The 18,499-nt window shown below is 36.6% G+C and overlaps 1 protein-coding gene across 3 annotated transcripts in view; it reads right to left on the bottom strand.

Annotated features, from left to right (window-relative positions):
• Positions 1-18,499, bottom strand: part of limk1a (LIM domain kinase 1a) — a 55,173-nt gene that overhangs the window by 16,818 nt on the left and 19,856 nt on the right. For 2 of the 3 annotated variants that reach the window (XM_028465372.1, XM_028465373.1), the window contains one exon: positions 11,059-11,197. In XM_028465372.1, the coding sequence (XP_028321173.1) occupies positions 11,059-11,197 (139 nt within the window). Of the gene's footprint in view, positions 1-2,607; positions 2,822-11,058; positions 11,198-18,499 lie in introns of those variants that run through there. The other variant, XM_028465374.1, reaches the window with a different exon arrangement.

Raw genomic sequence — 18,499 nt, 5'->3', positions numbered from 1 at the left:
GTTCCAAAGTGAAGTTAGAAATGTTGCTCTAGAACAAATATTAATAAAATTAACTTTTCTCCGTCTTTTCTCATCTCAATCAACACATACTGTAAGATAACATACTGTCACGAATGGCTAGTAGATTTAAAATCTAATAAATGCTGTTGTTAGCACTCCAGAGATCAGTCAATAGATGTATTGATGGTGATAACTGACTCTTTGTTTAAAGTCATTTCTGAAAGTTAGACTGAAGAAGTTCTTATGTGGACTGTTGGACAAACACTTAAAAAGACAATTCAGGCTCCATCTCAGAATTGGGAAACACATGTTAATATGTTTATTTTTTTCTGACAGTTTAAAGAGTAAATGAGTGTATTATTGAAGTAGCTAATTGTACGCTGCAGCTAGAATAAACTCATTATTCTATCATTATTATAACACTTATTATTTCAAGGGCAGCTACAAATGTCCCAATTTTCAGTGTAATAATTTAGTTGGTGATGACTTTTTTTTATGAAATGTTGTTGTATGGCTAACTTTTAACTTTCAAATGTCCATAATTCAACAATGTATTTTAGGGACTGGAAATATTGTGGATGCAGAATTGCAGATTTTGGTTCTTAATACATTGTTGATTGTAATTTACTATAGAAACAAAAATACAAATGCTTATTCATTATAATGTTCGACCTCAGGAGAAGATTAAATAATGTACATATAAGCCTACAGAGGAGAAACATTAGTGAGGTGTTTGTCTATAATAACTTTTTTTGAATGTGATGTTGACTTTTATATAAAAATAAAAATATTTAGCAATTGAAAAAGGGATATTTCACTTAAAATGTAGTAATCAACTATTAAAGCATGAATGTAATTGCCTTGGTATTGCTAGCAGTAATGCTCGCTAACCTTGTAAAAATCAATGGTTCTGAAAATTGATTTGGATGCTTTGAAACAGCAGAGTATGAGCTCACACCCCCTAAATAGCACAACTAAACAACAGTCAACTCAATGGGAGCTGTTTGCTGTAAATGAGTAGAAATCCAGATGTTTTAGCAAAAAAACCACAGACATACTGTATATAGTCAGTCTAATGACACATCACTGAAGCAGGTGTTCGTACATATGTTATTTATAGTTAAAAAAAAGATAAGGCTGAGAGATGTTGAGTAAGCCTGATAAGCTGCCTCCTGCTGCAGTGATACCTCTAAAAACTATGATGCCTATTCATCCCATGAATATCAAAATAACCACAAAATGTGTTTGGTGGAACAATCCACACATTTACATGTGAATGTATTGACATTCTTAATATAGAAAAGTTGTTTTTAGTCAACAAAAAGGTAACATTTTTAATTTTTTTAAATTACTTTTGTGTTTATCTATTAATTAATCTAACATAAAGGTTAAGAAATATATTTTGCCTGTAAAATATAGGTTTTACTCCCTTTTTTAATATTACTTCATGCTAAACTTTCCCAAACTTGGAGTTATTCTGAGACATATTTAATTCATGAATGGTTTTTAGTGTGTTTCAGCCAAGGATGTGCATAGAGTTTGTGTAGATCTTTAAATCACCACTAGAATTTTCACCGTAATAAATTACATTTACCCATCATTCAATTGATTCAGTATTAAAAATTAAGTGCACACTGGGACCCACTGACACATTTCTCCAAATCTAAATAAAATGACCTCATACAAACACTGAAATCACTCTGTATATATTAACCTAGTGTAATTCACTTTTCTCTGAGGCTAAACAGAAACTGTGACCAGGATGGGACTCATCAAGCAGAACCAACACAAATGACCTCATGTGGATGTTTGGAGGGAATCACTCCAACATCACGTGCAATACGTATTTAACACCCTCCATACTGATGCAGACCCACAGCCGGGTCAAATAACCACAATTTGTTGTAAGGAAATCATCAGGTTTACGCAAACCAAATTTTAATGCTTGCACAGAGCTGCTATGTGAAGGAGAAATAAGGTCAAAAGAAGAAGTGACCCACTTTGCAGGAAGTCCCTGTGGAAAGCCACAGTGGATCATTTAGGAAAACGCAAACACAGAAATAGGAAGAAAGAATAAGACAGAAGAGCACATTGAGCTGTCGGAATGGAAACCCCCTCCTGCCATAAACCAGTACAGTAGCACGAGACCAACACAGGCCTCAGCTTCAGAAATCCTGGTAATTTATTCAGCCTGGTCCCTCCTCTCTGCAAGGCTAACGTGCACTGCACACAGCCAAGATATGGAAACTGATGGCCTGTACGTGCACTCACACTTAGATTCTTCGCTGCATTGGAGGAGAATGCTCTCTAAAAATAGCCCACGTGCTGTGGCTCATCAGTTTTTCATGACATGACATGAAAAAAATGTAGATTACTGCATTGAATAGAGAGAACGCATCTATAGTTACAAAGCAACCCACTGACCTAGTTTTAAAAAACACATGAAAGAAGGAATCTGCTTCATTGTGGACATTAAACACCAATTCAATGCAGATGAAGCTGGAGTATCATCACCACCTGACCAGAGATCTGCCTCCCAACCGGCTCATGAATACTATATGACCCCCGTTGGACACCTAAGCTCCAGCAGCATCATCATCAGCTCACCTTCTTCTCCTTTTTCCACAGCCTTAGACAGCAGAAGCTCCAGAAAAACAGGTCTCCCACCATGTCAGCGAGAGCCAGTGTCTCCTCCTGTCCTCCGTCTAGTTCATTCTACTGTGGAGTCCAATTCCCTCGCTGTCACAACAAAACACTGGCAGCAGCCAGGCCGGCAAGGAGGCAGAGCAGCACAGGGAGGGAGGAGTCCTCTGCCTTTGCAGCTGAGATCATCTCTGAATGTCACTCCTCCTCCTCTTCCTCCCCCTCCCTCAGTTTTCCTCTTCTCACTCACTTCTGCTATGACCTCATCCTTTCCTGTTCGACGCCGCCTACTCTTGCACACGCGCTTTCAGTTCACACCCATCCACCACACACCCACACAAACACACCCACCCAGTGTCTTCCACTCCTCAGTTTCTGACCCCTCATTCCTGTAAAGCCTTTGGATGTTTTAGAAAAGCAGCCGACTGAATGAGAGTAAGAAAAGGAAGGACAACAGAGAGATAATGTCAAAATGCTGCAAATATTCTTATTTGTTGATTTATTGACTACACACTTAGCTCTTAACCTTCCTTTATGCAATACATTCACGTATATATAAACCATAAATCTGCTATCTAGTATACCTGCTTATTAGTAAGGTACAGTCGCAAATCCCAATTATACTATTTCAAAAACAAACAAAAACATTTGTACGTAACAATCTTTTTTCCATTTTTCCTTTTAAACATGTCGGATGTGAATCATTCCCGACAGAAAATCATCATCCTGTGATTGATAGTCAAACCAAACTAAATCACAATATATGTGGGAGCTGCTTCAAATGATTTAATTTAAATTTCTTCAGTTTTTGAAGTGACTAACAAATCAGACTGTGATGTCATTACGTGGTTTCCCCTTTACTGGTAAACTAAAGGAGACTCTAAGGTCTGAAAATGCAACCGTTTACAGACGAGCCTATGTCCGCTCTAGTGGTTAGGTTATTGCTATTATACGTTATATGCTTCAGCAAATAGGTAGGTTTTGAGTTTAGCCTTAAAAGTGGAGAGAGTAGCAGCCTCCCATAGTAAGACTGGGAGCTGGTTCCAAAGGCGAGGGGCCCGGTAGCTAAACGCTCTGCCTCCTGTTCTACTTCTAGACACTTTAGGAACTTCCAGTAGACCAGCAAACTGAGAGCGGAGTGTTTTACCAGGCACTAACAGGTCTCAGAAACTTGATCATGTAGAGACTTGTATGTTACCAGGATGATTTGAAACTCTATTCTAGATTTTACAGGAAGCCAATGGCAAGGCAAGGCTAGGCAAATTTATTTGTATAGCGCATTTCATACACAAGGCAACTCAATGTGCTTTACATGATACAACATTCAACAGCTTAAAATCAATAAGAACATTTAAAATCATCAGTCAAATCAATTAAAATCATCAACACACACAATGAAGGGGAGCCAATACTGGAAAAATATGCTCTCTCCTGGTAGTACTTAGTAAATCATCCCAGTGTAACATCTCTCTCTCTCTTTTTCTATTTCCTGTACAGGGTCCATATTTCCCACAGCAACCTAATCATGTTTTGTCTCTCAGACATCTTCTTTTGCCATCTGTCTGTGGTTCTTCAACAGAAGAACCAACAGGAAGTGATAAGAGAGTCATCTGGTTGTCTAAAAATATCTGTACACTCATATATGGATGACACAGGCCTGAAGCGAGGGCAGGGGTGAAACTTGTAGGTATGCTTATCGTGTTGGTGGTGTTGGAACAGGGTGGGGGAGGCTTTTGTGACTTGAGTTTACCACATGCACATTGTTTCACTTTCTCCAGACAAAAGACAAAACAAAGACAATCTACATAATATTTTGCATAAAAACAAACCCACGTTTGTCATAACTCAAGTGGAACATAGAAAAGTTTATCAGCTGTCATATTTAGCTAGTGTCAGGTGTCACCTTTATATTTAGAGCTCTGTTGCCTTCACAGCCTGTAAAAGGGTGTTTCTCCTACAGAATGTCCCAAAGCTTTGCTAATATACAGAGTAGTTCACAGGAGAGCAACAACTAAAGGTTCTAAATGCAATGTTTGCACTAAGAAATAAAGGGGAACCCCATCTACACAAACAAGTACTTTTCTGTTGTTTTCCTGTAATTTGGACAGGAAAATTTCGATTTCGCTTTAGTCATAGTCTTAGTTTTAGTTTCAACAACATTAAGATGTTAATTAACCAAACGTGGTAAAGATATAGTCGACAGAAATATAAAGTACAAGAGTTTTTGTTGGGTTCAATGTGAAAAACCACATAATCACATGAGTTCTGACTGGATTTCGTCCCATGAGACAAAATTATAGTTTTGTTTTTATTAGTCGACGGAAATATAAATGTGATTTTATAATAAGTCATACTCTAGTTACCACTTAAAGAAATTTAGTCGACGAAAACTATGATGAAAACTTTTAGTCGACAAAATCAACACTCTCAATAAACCTTAGCAGTTTGTAACCCTGTCTTTTGACACATTTTTTTTTTTTTTTTAACTCTAATCACTACTTGAGGCAGTCTGTTGTACTTGTGCATGATAATTATTTCTATGTTTCTTTTCTTTTTTTAATCCTTCCATTGTCCAAACATATGGATTACATGTTAAATTGCTTTTTTAACCTAAACAACAGTGTCAAAGTATGTGTTTGTCCATATAGGAGTTGGTTGGACGGTCATGTATGAATATTTTACTCCTTAAACTCTAGGAACAATAACCATAGGTCTGTGTCACAATACCAAAAGCAAAAGTCTCGTTTGGTTAAAAAAAAACCCATAAAATTTCACATGAGAAGTGAAACCAAAGAGCCCACAGCTCTCACAGAGAGGCAGCTGCTTTTCTCTCACTGTTTCTCAGGTGAAGGACAAATGGAGGCCTCTGTTTTAACATTATCTCTGATTGTAGCTATAAAAATAGAGGCACAGATATGTTTGTTTAGTTGTTGTTATGGATAAGTATTGTCTCAACACTGACACAAAACAATCATTGGGTTCCCACTCACTCCCAGTCACGTCATATCAGTGGGTGGCGATCATGCTCCTTGTAGGTCTGGGACTTTCCTTTGCTTTGGAAACAAACTAAAAAAAACATTTGCATTTCTCAATATGAAAAACAAACATTGAACTGTATCTGCCTCCCACTCATTACATTATGGCTCTGATATCTTTAACTCACACACAGACCCAGTTACTTCACATCCATTAATGCTTTGAGAAACAAAGAAGATTGGTTTTGGTTTTCATCCAGGTCTTAGAATGTTTTTGGTCTGAGGTTGCATGTTCTCCATCACGCCAGTTTTCAAATAAGCACATTTTATCTGCTTTTGCAGCAAATAACACATGGTTGTCACTATTACATGTATAACAAGTGACACCTTTATTTATTTATTTACATATTTAGACATTTTCCTGTTCAATTATTTTCCTTCATCTACTTTAAATTAATCTAAACTGGAGGAAAACATTTGCGGTCCTATGAGCAGTCACCAATATTTGCATTGGATGTTGAGTTTTAAATTAGAGATGTGGCGATACAACTTTTTCCCTTCCGATATGATAGCAATATTACAGCCTTGAGTATTGGCCGAAGCCAATATGGAACCGATGCGATATCAGCACGAATCATACATACTTGTATTACTTATTTTATAGTGTGGAATGTTAGAAAAGGTTTGATCAAGTGATGTCACTCAAACAGAGAACAATAGTCAACAACAGTAGGAATGAGAAAAACTGACCCATTTATTATTAACCAATTGGTTACATACATTTTAACCATCAATATAATATCCACAGTATTCTACGATTGAATAAATATAACATAATTTAATATATATTAGAGATTTTAGATGCAGTCCGATAAAATGCGATATTCGTTTTCTGGCTGATATCGGACCAATATCAATATTGGATCGGGACATCCCTATTTTAAGTTCCTATTTTAAACATAGAGTGAGTCAGACTAATAGGCTTTATTTTGAACATTTGTGGCTGGTTCTGTAGCTGTCAGATGAAAAATCTAAATGAAACCCATTTTATTATCAGCCAATTGCAAATGTTTAAGCTCAGTTTTTTTTTTGTTTTTCTTAGATGAGCTGAAAGAATAAAGTACTTCCCTGTCATCTCACAAACCTCTTTGTGAAAGTGAAACTGTAAAAACTGGACATGATTTACTAGACAATAAATCTGAAATGTTCAACACTTTTGCCTGTGACCAGCTGGGACGCGGCTCTGGGATCCTCACAGGAAGCTTTGCTGATATTTTATCTTTCAACTGAGCTGGCATCGGTTCCCAAGAGAAACTACAGGAGGAAATGGATGTCTGAGAGCCTTCACTTTTCCTACTGCCACGCTAACCTCACATTGAGATGGATGAACTCGCACAAAACTACAGGGAATCACACAATTTCATGGCAAAGCATTATACCAACTGAAAATATCTGAGGCAAAGACAGAGAGAAATATCACTACCACTAAAAAATATGTAAGGTATATAAAAATACCCTGTAAGATGTGTCATTATCACCTAATCCATGAAGTATAATGATGGAGTGGGAAACAGTAAAAGCAGATGATATCTCAGAGCTGTTTGCAGTAAAGCTGTCCGACTCTAAACTGAAAGACGAGAACACACAGACTTACTGACAAAAAAAAGAGTAAAATGAGGGAAGAGGGAATTGAATTGCTTCAGTGACTCACTGTGTAGCACATTAATCAGTGTAAGTAAAGGTAGGTAGTAGATCAGGACTGAAGGTGCTGATTAGACCAAAACATTCCCACGTCAGCAACCTCCCGGGATAAATAAATATACACGATCCTTTAACATCTCAGCCTGAGGAGGCCTTCTCTTCTCACAACTTTTAATTATAAAACTTTGGATTCATTTTTTTTATTTTAGCTTTGGTTGTCATGGAAACACAATTTTGCATTAGTTTAAAATCACTGGAATTCTTCCAAATGTCTTGGTAGTGGAACTGTTATAGTAACAAGTCCCTGACCAATCAGTGCTCACGGATTTCTCCAACTTCGGGAAAGCGGGGCAATCCCTAATAAACAACGGACAACAACAGTAAAAGAAGATGAAGGGCTGATGGTTTCATTTTTGTGTTTAATCTTTAAAAAATAAGTAAAAATTTTTTTTAATGTATAAATGCATTTTTGGGTTTTCCAAAAAAGACAGTAGTAAAAGCAAGATATAATTTCGACACACTGGAGGCGAGCAATGCTAAAATGTTGGAAAAGAGTGAAAATTTCAGCAAAAACATTGATAATAAAGAATCAAAAAATTGTTCAGATTCTCTTTAAAATACGAAATCCAATTTACACTATTAATTGTTAAACTGGCACTGGACAAAAGTTTATTAAAAAAAAAAAAAAATCACATTTATTTAATTAAAAACAAAAGCGAGATTAATTTCTAACCTGGCTCAAATAAAACCAAAACTAAAACTATTTTTGTTTGAGACGAAATTAGGATATCCAAGGATCCAACGGATAAATAGATCTGGGATGTTTATTAGATTACAGAGCATTCCAAAAGAGGCCGTGTTAGACGTGAGTCTAATATCAGTCTAATGTCAAACACTGGCTACTACATTAAACATAGTGCGAATCCTACAACATAATTGGCTATAAAACTCTGACTTCACATCTAGAAAATACAAGAAGACTGAACTTCCAAACAGTAACAAAGAACTTAGTCACACTGTGCAAAATAGAGATGAAATCCCTTGAAAAGACCTCCTGCCTTCATTCATTCATTCATTCATTCATTCATTCATTCATTCATTCCAGGTTAATCACTGAACAACAGTCAGATCTGGAGCTCTGTCTACAGAATGTGACTCATCGCTGCATCACAAAGCTGGCATTTTCACACACTGTGACAGCATCTTATTTTTTTTACAAAAATGTGACTGTTTATCTGAGAGAAGCTGTCAGTGACAGCGCTGAACCTCAGAGGACATCGACATGGTTTGGGCGTGGAATGGAGGTGGTGAGCCGACCTGTGCTGCACATGCTGCGTATAATGCGATTGACTCGGCCATCTTGGCAATTAAATCCTGACAGACTGACAGATCTCAAATTTGTTAAAGTGCATCCGCAGAGACCGTGAATCAGTGACTTTGCACTGAGAGAAATGCAATAAAAGAAGAAGAGAGAAGCAACCACTCCACCTAATGCACTTTAAAGTCTCTAACATGCTTCATTAAAGGGAGTGCACTGCCAAGGACGCGGACACAGAGTATGGAGAGTCAAAGGGATGCACCCAAACAAACTTGTAAATAGACTACAGTGATGGAGCAGAAAAACAACGTAACACACACAGCAGGTTACACAAATAGCAGATCTGGATAACTGTCAGACATTTAGACGACAATCCATTCAATTATTCTCTAAATAATAATGTGCATCCAAACGCCAGCTTAACTTAAACAGTTAAATTGCACTGAATTATATTGTTTCGAGAATTGTAGGCAAACCATCTTGAAATATTCAGATGAACTATAATTCACTTAAAAGCCAGAAAAAAAAAACACATCTTAACTTTTTACTAGGGCTGAACGATTTTGGAAAATAATGTAATTGCAATTTTTTTCCTCAAAATTGCGATTTAATATGCGATTATTTTTTTCAAGGGCCTCTTGTCATGTATTTTTCAATGAACACAAGCAATAAATCCATCTGTTGAATAATAAACAATTTCAGATTTATTTAAACTTTAAATAAATATAAAACGCACATTTTAAAGCACAACGTATCTAACTAAGTTCACGTTTCATGAAACATGTAAACATGTGGACTGCACTTCTTAAACACTCGCTGAACTTAACAGGACAGTCTATAAATAAATAAAATAAAAAAATCCACCCTATTATAAAGTGTTTCATACCCTTCCTTAGGGAGGGCTGGTGATGGTCACAATTATGCAATAAAATAAATGCATTTATTTAATTGCAATAACAAAACATGCATTGCACTTCTTGTAGTGTTGGCTTTTGACAGCATGCGCAGACAAACAAAAAAATAAATAAATAAAAATTGCAGCCTTAGCGATTAGAAAATCGTGTTTTATGATATCGCGATAAAATCACAAATGCAATTAATTGAATAGTGAAAGGACCGTGACAAACTGTCATCTAATATTCATGTAAACATTCACATGCAATGTTTCCTATTTTCTCCACCGGAGAGTATGGACACAGCAAAGATCACACAATATGAATGTGCTTCATCAAAGACTGGGAAACAAAGAATTGCAATGATGTACAATAATTATGCATGTCAACAAAAACAACTAAGAAACTAAAGTAAGTATGACTCTTAAATAAGCGTATTGATGAACAGAAGATCTTTTACTTATTGGCTTGCACTTATAACAACTTTCATGTCCCTAAAGCTTAAGTTTGAGGACAAACAACAGTCATTATTTATACCTTAAACCAGAGATGGGAAACTTCTAATAATGGTGGGGGACAAGAAAAAGGATTTGTCTGATCCGAGGGCTTCATAATTAACATTCAAGTCAGCATTTAGAATAATGACCATTAGCAATAATACAGGACCTAACGAAGGGTTTTTGCGTGATTTATTGTGGTGTATATATTTTGGTTGTGGTTTTGTGTGTATTTTTGATGTCATTTTCAGTTCTTTGCATATTTTTGTTTAATTTTTGTAATATTTGGTCATTTTACAGCACTCTTGTTGATATTTCATGTATTTTACTGTTGTTTTGTGTGTTTTTTAGAGTTAATTTGTGTTTTTAGTTTGAGGGCTTCACCAAATTAGACCAACTGGTCACCATGAGCCCATAGACCCTCCTAAGCAGTGTTTTCCAAGCCTTATACGCTGTGTATAGGGCATGCCTATACACAGTGAATAAAGTCCCATGGCACACCATCAAAACAGTTACAGCACGTTACAGTTGTGTGCAAACTGATGTCACCTTGTGTAGCTTGTGTGGCTGTTCTTAACACTCATTGGAATCTATTCCAAGCAAAATGTGTCAAATGCTTCACCCAAAAATGAAAACCTATTTCATTGATAAAGTTTGACAGTGTGTTTTGCACCCTCTAATCTAATGTTGTGTATTTTTTGACTGCAGTGCACCATTCAACATGAGCCTTTGTTTATCTTCCTTCTGGTTCCGTGGTCACATCTCACCTGTGCCTCTCCTGTGTCACAACAACAACTGCTTTACCTTTCACATGTGGTTTAAAACAAAGCAGTCTGTGACATCAGGACCAGTTACAGTCCTGGCACGAGTCCTTAAGCGTCAACGGTTCATGTTACGACACCAGTCATTTGTGAATGTTCTGTGAATATGTGCTCTAGCGACACTGGTGTAGGTATAACCAGAGGCCATCAGGATACAAAGACCCACAGGAGGAAGAAATGGATTAGCCTGGAGCTGACGGATCCCCTTACCATGATGAGGCCAGTGTTGATTGGGTCATTGCATCCATGGCACAGCTCCCCAAATTTTGCCCAATAGTCCTTTTTGCAGAAGAGACGTCCATCTTTCTCATAATACCAGTGAGACAGTGAAGCACTGCAGTCACAACACCTAACAGAGAACAAAACAAGGATGAATAAATGAGGAAAAATAACAGTATCAGCAATAACAGATATAAACATACAGTATGTGCCATATTTGTTGCCCCAAAATATAAAAAACTTAAGGCACAATAATTGATGCTCTTATTTTTGATTAAAGCCTTTTGACTGGCATTTACAAAGTGTTAGGTAGCTGTACATATTCTTATACATGATTATTTAGTCCATTATAACTTCTGTTATCACATGTGACATCATGTGAAGATAATCCCTGATTATCACAAATCACTGGATAATAAAAAAAAAATACTGTGCAAAATCCTGATTTTCTAATGCTTACTTTTTCAGGATACAAATGATGTTAAAGCAGCCACAAATTTGTAAAAAATATTTTTTTTACATTGTAAATTACATCAGTGCAGGGAGTTTGTCCCTGGAGCCTGAGCCAGCTTTGAACACTAGGACAGTGGCAAAAATGACTTTTTTGGGAGGGAAATGCAGAAAATACTGTCAAATCCTTTGTGGATAGTTACTTAGTTTATGTACAAGTTTTCAGACAATATTGGACCAAATAGGGATGACATGTTTGTTTGTATTATTATGTAACAAAAGAAAGGGCACATTTTTGATAAGACCGTTTAATGTTCCCATCATATGAAGACATCAGTGGTTTCATGTCTGACCAGGAAGTTAAATTATACAGAAGACCATGTTGTGTTGTTGTGGTGCCGCACCCTGCAAACCTACACTAACCCTCCTAATGACACCCTGCAGTGCCACAAATGACAGTTTTCATGATGGTAATGAGTCCGTGTGTGGCTCTGTCACAAACACCACCCAGTAGATAACTGGGATGACACACTGTGACCAATGGGAAAAACTAGAGTAAAGCAGAAACACAAGCTGATTAGACACACTCACTTTCAGGACATAACCTGCCCAGTAAAAAGCTCAAACACATGAGTGAGTCAATGTCAGGGTTTATTTTAACTTTTAAATATAGTGTTTGTTCAAAGATACTATTATTTCTAAAACAGTATCACTGCATTTGAAATGTTTAGTTTTTTTTTTCTGTGCCTCTATTGGATTAAAGACAGTCCAATCATATTATCCTAATGATGTCACAAACCTAATTTTCGTGTGAGCTTGCCTTGATTTATCCATTACTGACGTACAGTTAGCTTAGCCTCCCTCTCTATTTGGAAGCAAGGCGGGTCCAAGTCAGTTAAAAGCAATGTTGTTGTTTCATCTGAACAAATACACTTCTAACAAAAACTATTGACCGTTTTATAAAAACTAAACCATTTTACTTTTTCCCACAGCATTTCTTGCATTTAAAAATGCATCAGTGGCTCTGTGGTACACTAACAGAGACTGAAGGTCTCAATAATACATGCAGAAACAGCAGTTTTACGTGACTTTGCCCAAGGTCACACATTCACACAATTTATTTATCAGACAGACATGAAGTCTCCCCTGTGTCTGTAGCTACGCAGAACTTCAGTGCAGCTCAGCAGATTGTGCTGCACATATGCAGCATGTAGCAGGAGGAGAGGAGGTGGAGGAAGAGGAGGAGGAGGAGGAGGAGGAGGGGGAGGGAAACCTGGAAGTGGGTCAATGCTTTCAGAAGGAGACGTCCGCAGTGTCGAGCCAGGAGCTACTTAGCTGTCTTGGCTCTCCGCCGCTCAATAACTTTTTCTTTTTTGCAAACACATCTACCCTGCAAAGCCCTACTGAGACAAGGTCATACCTGGGTGGGATGCACTAATGTGCACGTACACACAATCACACATAGCTGCACAAACATTGCTGAGGTTCGGCAGTCTCACAGAAACTTGTCTCCTATTGCGAAGTAGGAGTGGCGTTTGGGTATTTAAGATAAGAGTGAATACATTAGTGGCTCCACAATGAAGCCTGAGGGAGATAAGTTTTAAATTCAGCTGAAAGCAGAGGCACAAAGCTGAGCCGATAACAAAAGGTGTCAGCATAGCAACAAACAGCGAGATTGTAGTAAGTGTGTTAAAGTGTGCTTGTGCAGTCATTGTGTGCATGTGCAGTTGCGGGTAAGAGGATTACTAGTGAAAGACTCTGGGAGGAGCCGCTCTGCTATTGGCCTTCATGTTTGTCACTGTAAACCAGTGGTCACCAACACGGTGTCCGCGGGAACCAGGTAGCCCGCATGGACCACAAGAAGGGCCCTTTACTTGCCAGGCTTCTAGCTCACAAAGATAAATACAGATGTAGTAGAGTTAAATATTGCTGCACTTGACCAGTTTTTGTACTAAATTAACCATCTTTAAAGTTAATTTTCAATGAAACAAATTTCAGTGTTGCAGATAAAATATTATTACATTATCATTTTTAAATGCAAAGTCGATCTTTGTAAAATATTACTAAACTGTTAAATTGTACAAATGTTACATGTTTTACGATTAGTAGGAATATAGGAACAATGATTTCCTATGATATTTAATGAAAATAAAACAATATCTTGAATGTTGAAACATCTTCCACCTTTTTATGTTACGGCTAGTTTTACTTATCTTACCCTTTAATTAAAGGGAAACCATGAAAATGTAGTATTTAAAAAGTGTGTATCAAACCGGTAGCCCTTCCAATTAGTATGTGTAAAGTATGTGTAAAGTAGCTGGAAGTTTCAGAAAGGTTGGTGACCCCTGCTGTAAACCTAAGATGTTGCTGCAGAGCTCTAAACCTCCTCTGACCAAATACACACTGTGAATAACTTTTACAAAGAGATCAGTAAACTGAAATGTGTCAGAAAGTTTGCATCAAGCTACTTGTTATTTTCCTCAAACAAGTGACACATAGCTGAGCAGATTTCAGACACCACAGGACGCTCCTGGACCTCCAAGGACAGAAAATAACCAATGACAGAAGCTGAAGTCGGGGGAGGAGAGTACATAAATCTGTGTCTGCCTCCTTCAATTCCTGAAGGAATTAGCTAAAAGTGTCTACAAGCAAGTGAGAGGGAGATAAATTCCCTTTTCTAGGTCAAAAGGAGTCGACTCTCCCCCTCAGCCTTTCACCTTTTTCCACCTGAGTCCACAAAAATCAGTCCTGTAGTGTGTCATCAGGTTCAGAGGTTTTCATGGCAACAATATATAAAAGCTTCTGGACTCTTAAAGGGAATTTTTTAGCTATAGATCAGAGAGAAAATGCCATATGTGGTAGAAATGCATTTGAGATGTGTTAGAAAAGCTATGAAAATGCTTCAGACTTTGATAATGAAGATGACCCGTGTTGCAAATTATTGCATATTTATTTTCACAAACACTTTTGTTTTAAATGAAACATTTGGATTAGAAGTCATTTTAATCCTGCATTGTCAGCAAAGCTAAAAAAAAATGCTAAAGGATTATTGGGCAGTTTTATCGATAAAGACACTAATCTCTAATATCCCTCTGGATTTATACAAAACATTTATGAGACAGTCGACTGATGTACATCAAATCTCTTCCCCAAAACAAATTAACAAAGGTTATGTGTTTAAACTTTTAACCCTTTATTTAGTTAGTTAGTAATAGTTTATTTCAGATATGTCAAAGAAATAAGAAAATAATACAGTTATAAACAGACAAAAACTGGGTTTTTCATATCAAAAAAGGTGGAGGAAGCAAAACTTATTTACTCCCACACACTTATTCTAATATATCATTCATAATCTCTATTTAATATATACACATATATAGGCTCATACAGTACATACTGTACTGTACATTAGGGGTGTGTACTGCCTGGCATCTGGCGATACGATTCGTATCCCAATACATAGATCACGATACAATACAATACATCATGATATTAAAGTACAAGGAGATTATTGCGATTTTTTTTTTTAAATGTATGACTTAAGAAACAACTAATATGTAAATGTGTACACCTTCATGAGAACATTATGTATGAAAGAGATTTTATTGGCATATTTTACACTCAAAACATTGACTTTAACATGCCATGTGTCAACAACTTAAAATAAAAAAACAACATACAATCTGCCTGTGGCTTTTAAACCAACATGACTTTAGTGCAACTTAACTGAGATATATGCCTAGAACAACATATAAATGCAGAAAGTTAGTACTTTATTTTTAGATTTCATTGATAAAACACAAGCTGGTCAACATGCCCAGGTTTCAGCACTTCTTTGTGCTGTTACAATGTCTCCTACAGTGGACGTTCCTGGTTAAATAAAGGCTAAAAAAACCAAAAAAAAAAACAAAAAAACAATCGATATGAATGCATTTTGAATAGATCCGAGAATCGAATATTGCGATATATTGCCGAATCGATTTTTTCCAACACCCCTACTGTACATACACAGCTACCAGTGCCACAATCTCTGTGTTATTCAGGATATTTATCACTTGGAGGAACTGGTTTCACTGTCTAATGTGTTTTTGAATGAGTCTTCCTTCATTCATCACAATGATTGTTTGACCAGAGTCAATAACGAAGATCATACGTTTGTTCAGCCAATGTGAACAAAAAATATTGCCAAATCCTCCGAACTGAAAGATGATTAAAATGTATTGATTGAGTAGAGAAGATAAACCGCCTCTCTTGTGTCATCAAATAGCATCTACTACATCAACGCACACGCACGCACACACACACACACACAACAAGAGTTAATAATATATTAACTCTTGTCTTCCTCTATGAGGACCAACAAATGGCTCAATGTAAAGACACCTGACATATGGCCATGGTCATGAATATAAGATCTATGATAGAGGAAGATATGAGACTACAAGATAAAATAAGCCAAACGAGATGCAATGTAAAGAAACAGCATTTCACAAAAGCATTTTCTCAATTACATCTTTGGAGAAAACATTTACTTCTTGCATCGAGCAAAATGTGCATGTAGATGCATATTATATAAAGTGAATACTTGACAATAAATACTAAAGTTTACTGGAGTTTGTACCTGGTGGGAGATTACATAATAGTGAGGTAATCTTGTAGCACTCACAAAAAGATTAATTGAGCAAATCCAGTCTAAAAGGAACAGTAAAATGCTGTATTTCATTCGTTTTCTCACAAGTTTAAAATGTCTTCAAAGTCTACTTAAAAATACTATTTTTCAAATTTAAAATACAAATAATATAAATATATTTTAAAAATGTGTACAAAGCTATGTACTAAACATACCGGTAATAAAACAACTGAAACTGGAGTATCCTGCACGTGTAATGATGTGGATGACATCCATACCTGAGCCCTGCTACAGCTGGATGGATGAAAAACTAGGATAAATGATGATGATCATAAGAAATGCAGGGAAAACAGGCTCAACTCAACTAAATAAATGATTAAAGGAAGAGGTGCAGACAGGTCACGTTAACTATTCATTGAGGTTAAATGCTTCCACTGTATCAGCTCCGTTGTCAGTGAATAGAAACAGCTCTGTTTGAGATGAAGAGACACATAAGAATTAGTGATAGACCGATACATCGGTCGACCGATATTATCGGCTGATTTTTGCGTTTTTTTACGTGTATCAGCATCGGCCGATGTGGGCTGCTGTGTTCGTCGAGCCGCATTATTTATAGAGAGCAGAATTTTTTTTTTACTTGTTCTTGTTCTACATCACCTGTTTTAAATATTTGTACTTGTTCTACCTCACTTCTGTTAATTTCAATAAATGTTCCTCTTTTAAAAATTGAGACTCGTACCATTTGTTATCATCATTGTGTAATTTTTATGATGTAAATTGAGGGAGAAAAAGTGGTATCGGCTGCAAATATCGGCAGTCCGTATCGGTTATCAGCTACAGCTGATGGAAAAAAAAATCAGTATCGGCAATTTCGGTCTATCCCTAATAAGAACTGTAACTTGACCTGGGAAAAAAAAAAACTGTCTTTTGAACTCAAAATAATTCCCGACCATTGACAAAAAGAAAGAAGGTTTAATCATGTTTAAGGATGCAGGGGTTACTGGTGCAACTGAGAAGCCCAGTCAGTAACCTGTGATCTGCCAAAATGCAGATCATGTGTTTAAATCTCTTTCTGTGATCTCTGTGTGTGAAACAAAGAACAAAAATCCTACTTAAGACTCCCTTAGAATCATTCTTCGGTGAACGATAAAAAGCCCAAAAGTTTACAACGCAGGGATGCAGGAACTCACACAAGCATCCTTCATGAAATATTCATTCTCTCACAAAGGAAACAGGAGAACTGTTGTGTGTGTGTGTGTGTGCAAGGACGGTGAAAACATTTTGATCGGCTGTGATCGATGAGACAAAAAGAGATGTCTGTGTAATGTAGAAGTCTGTGAAACAGTACCAGGAGTATTGGTCAAGATTGTATAGCTTAAGTGATGGGGTGTCCAAACAATATGTCTGATTCATGGTTTACTGACAGAAATCCATGTTACTTTTACCTACACAATCATTTTAGTAACTTCTAACTTGTTTTTATGATTCTGTCTACCTTTAATCAAAACTTTATATCTTTTATTTTCTAATGGGCCTTTGGAAAGCACTTTGTAACATGTGTTTTGAAAATTGCTATATAAAATAAAGTTTATTATCACATTATTATAATAATCAACCTGATGGTGTAGACACGACAGGGAAATGTTATTTAGCAAAGGTATATCTTTTTACATTCACTGCAGCCAGTTTCTCTGGATTTCTCTACAGCACAAAGTGATTTTCTCACAGTTCTGTGTCTGCAAAGTCCTTTCAGATTAATGAATGTGTAAACTAGTAGAAGTATTTCCCAATGATTTGAATTCAAGAAAACAAACAGACACAATCTGAGAAGGAATACGGTCCAGGGAAGACTGTTGGCTTTCACGTCAAAAGTGGAAACTAAATTTCCACTTTTAAACAATTTTGTGTATTTCTCACAATCTGAGCGTATGATTTCTGTTTAAAATATAATCAGTCACGTTAATCAACCTGTAAAAAAGCTAGTGGAGTCCCACACACAATTTATTCCCTTGAATGCTTATTTAGGAGCCCCTCCTGTTTAATCACCTTCCCCCTCCACATTCGTTACCATAGCAACGCTGGATGCCACAGCCATGATGTCATTTAGCTGAAAACTAAAACCCTACTCCCCCCAGTTGACAGAATGGTTGAGTAGACAATGTGACTGCAATTAACTTGCGTTGTTTACTAGGGATGTGCCAAAATATCGATACGACAATATATCGCAATTTTTACTTCAATTTTTTAATTTCTTTTTTTTATTGCAACATACAAGACATGACAAAAACAATATATACGTACATGATACACAGAGATATTGCAGTACATACACAGTACAGTGAGACAATAGGT

The sequence above is a fragment of the Gouania willdenowi genome, chromosome 13 (genome assembly GCF_900634775.1).
Source record: "Gouania willdenowi chromosome 13, fGouWil2.1, whole genome shotgun sequence".
NCBI lineage: Eukaryota > Metazoa > Chordata > Actinopteri > Blenniiformes > Gobiesocidae > Gouania > Gouania willdenowi.
Note: the sequence above shows the minus strand (reverse complement) of the source record. Positions and strands in the feature narration are given on the sequence as shown.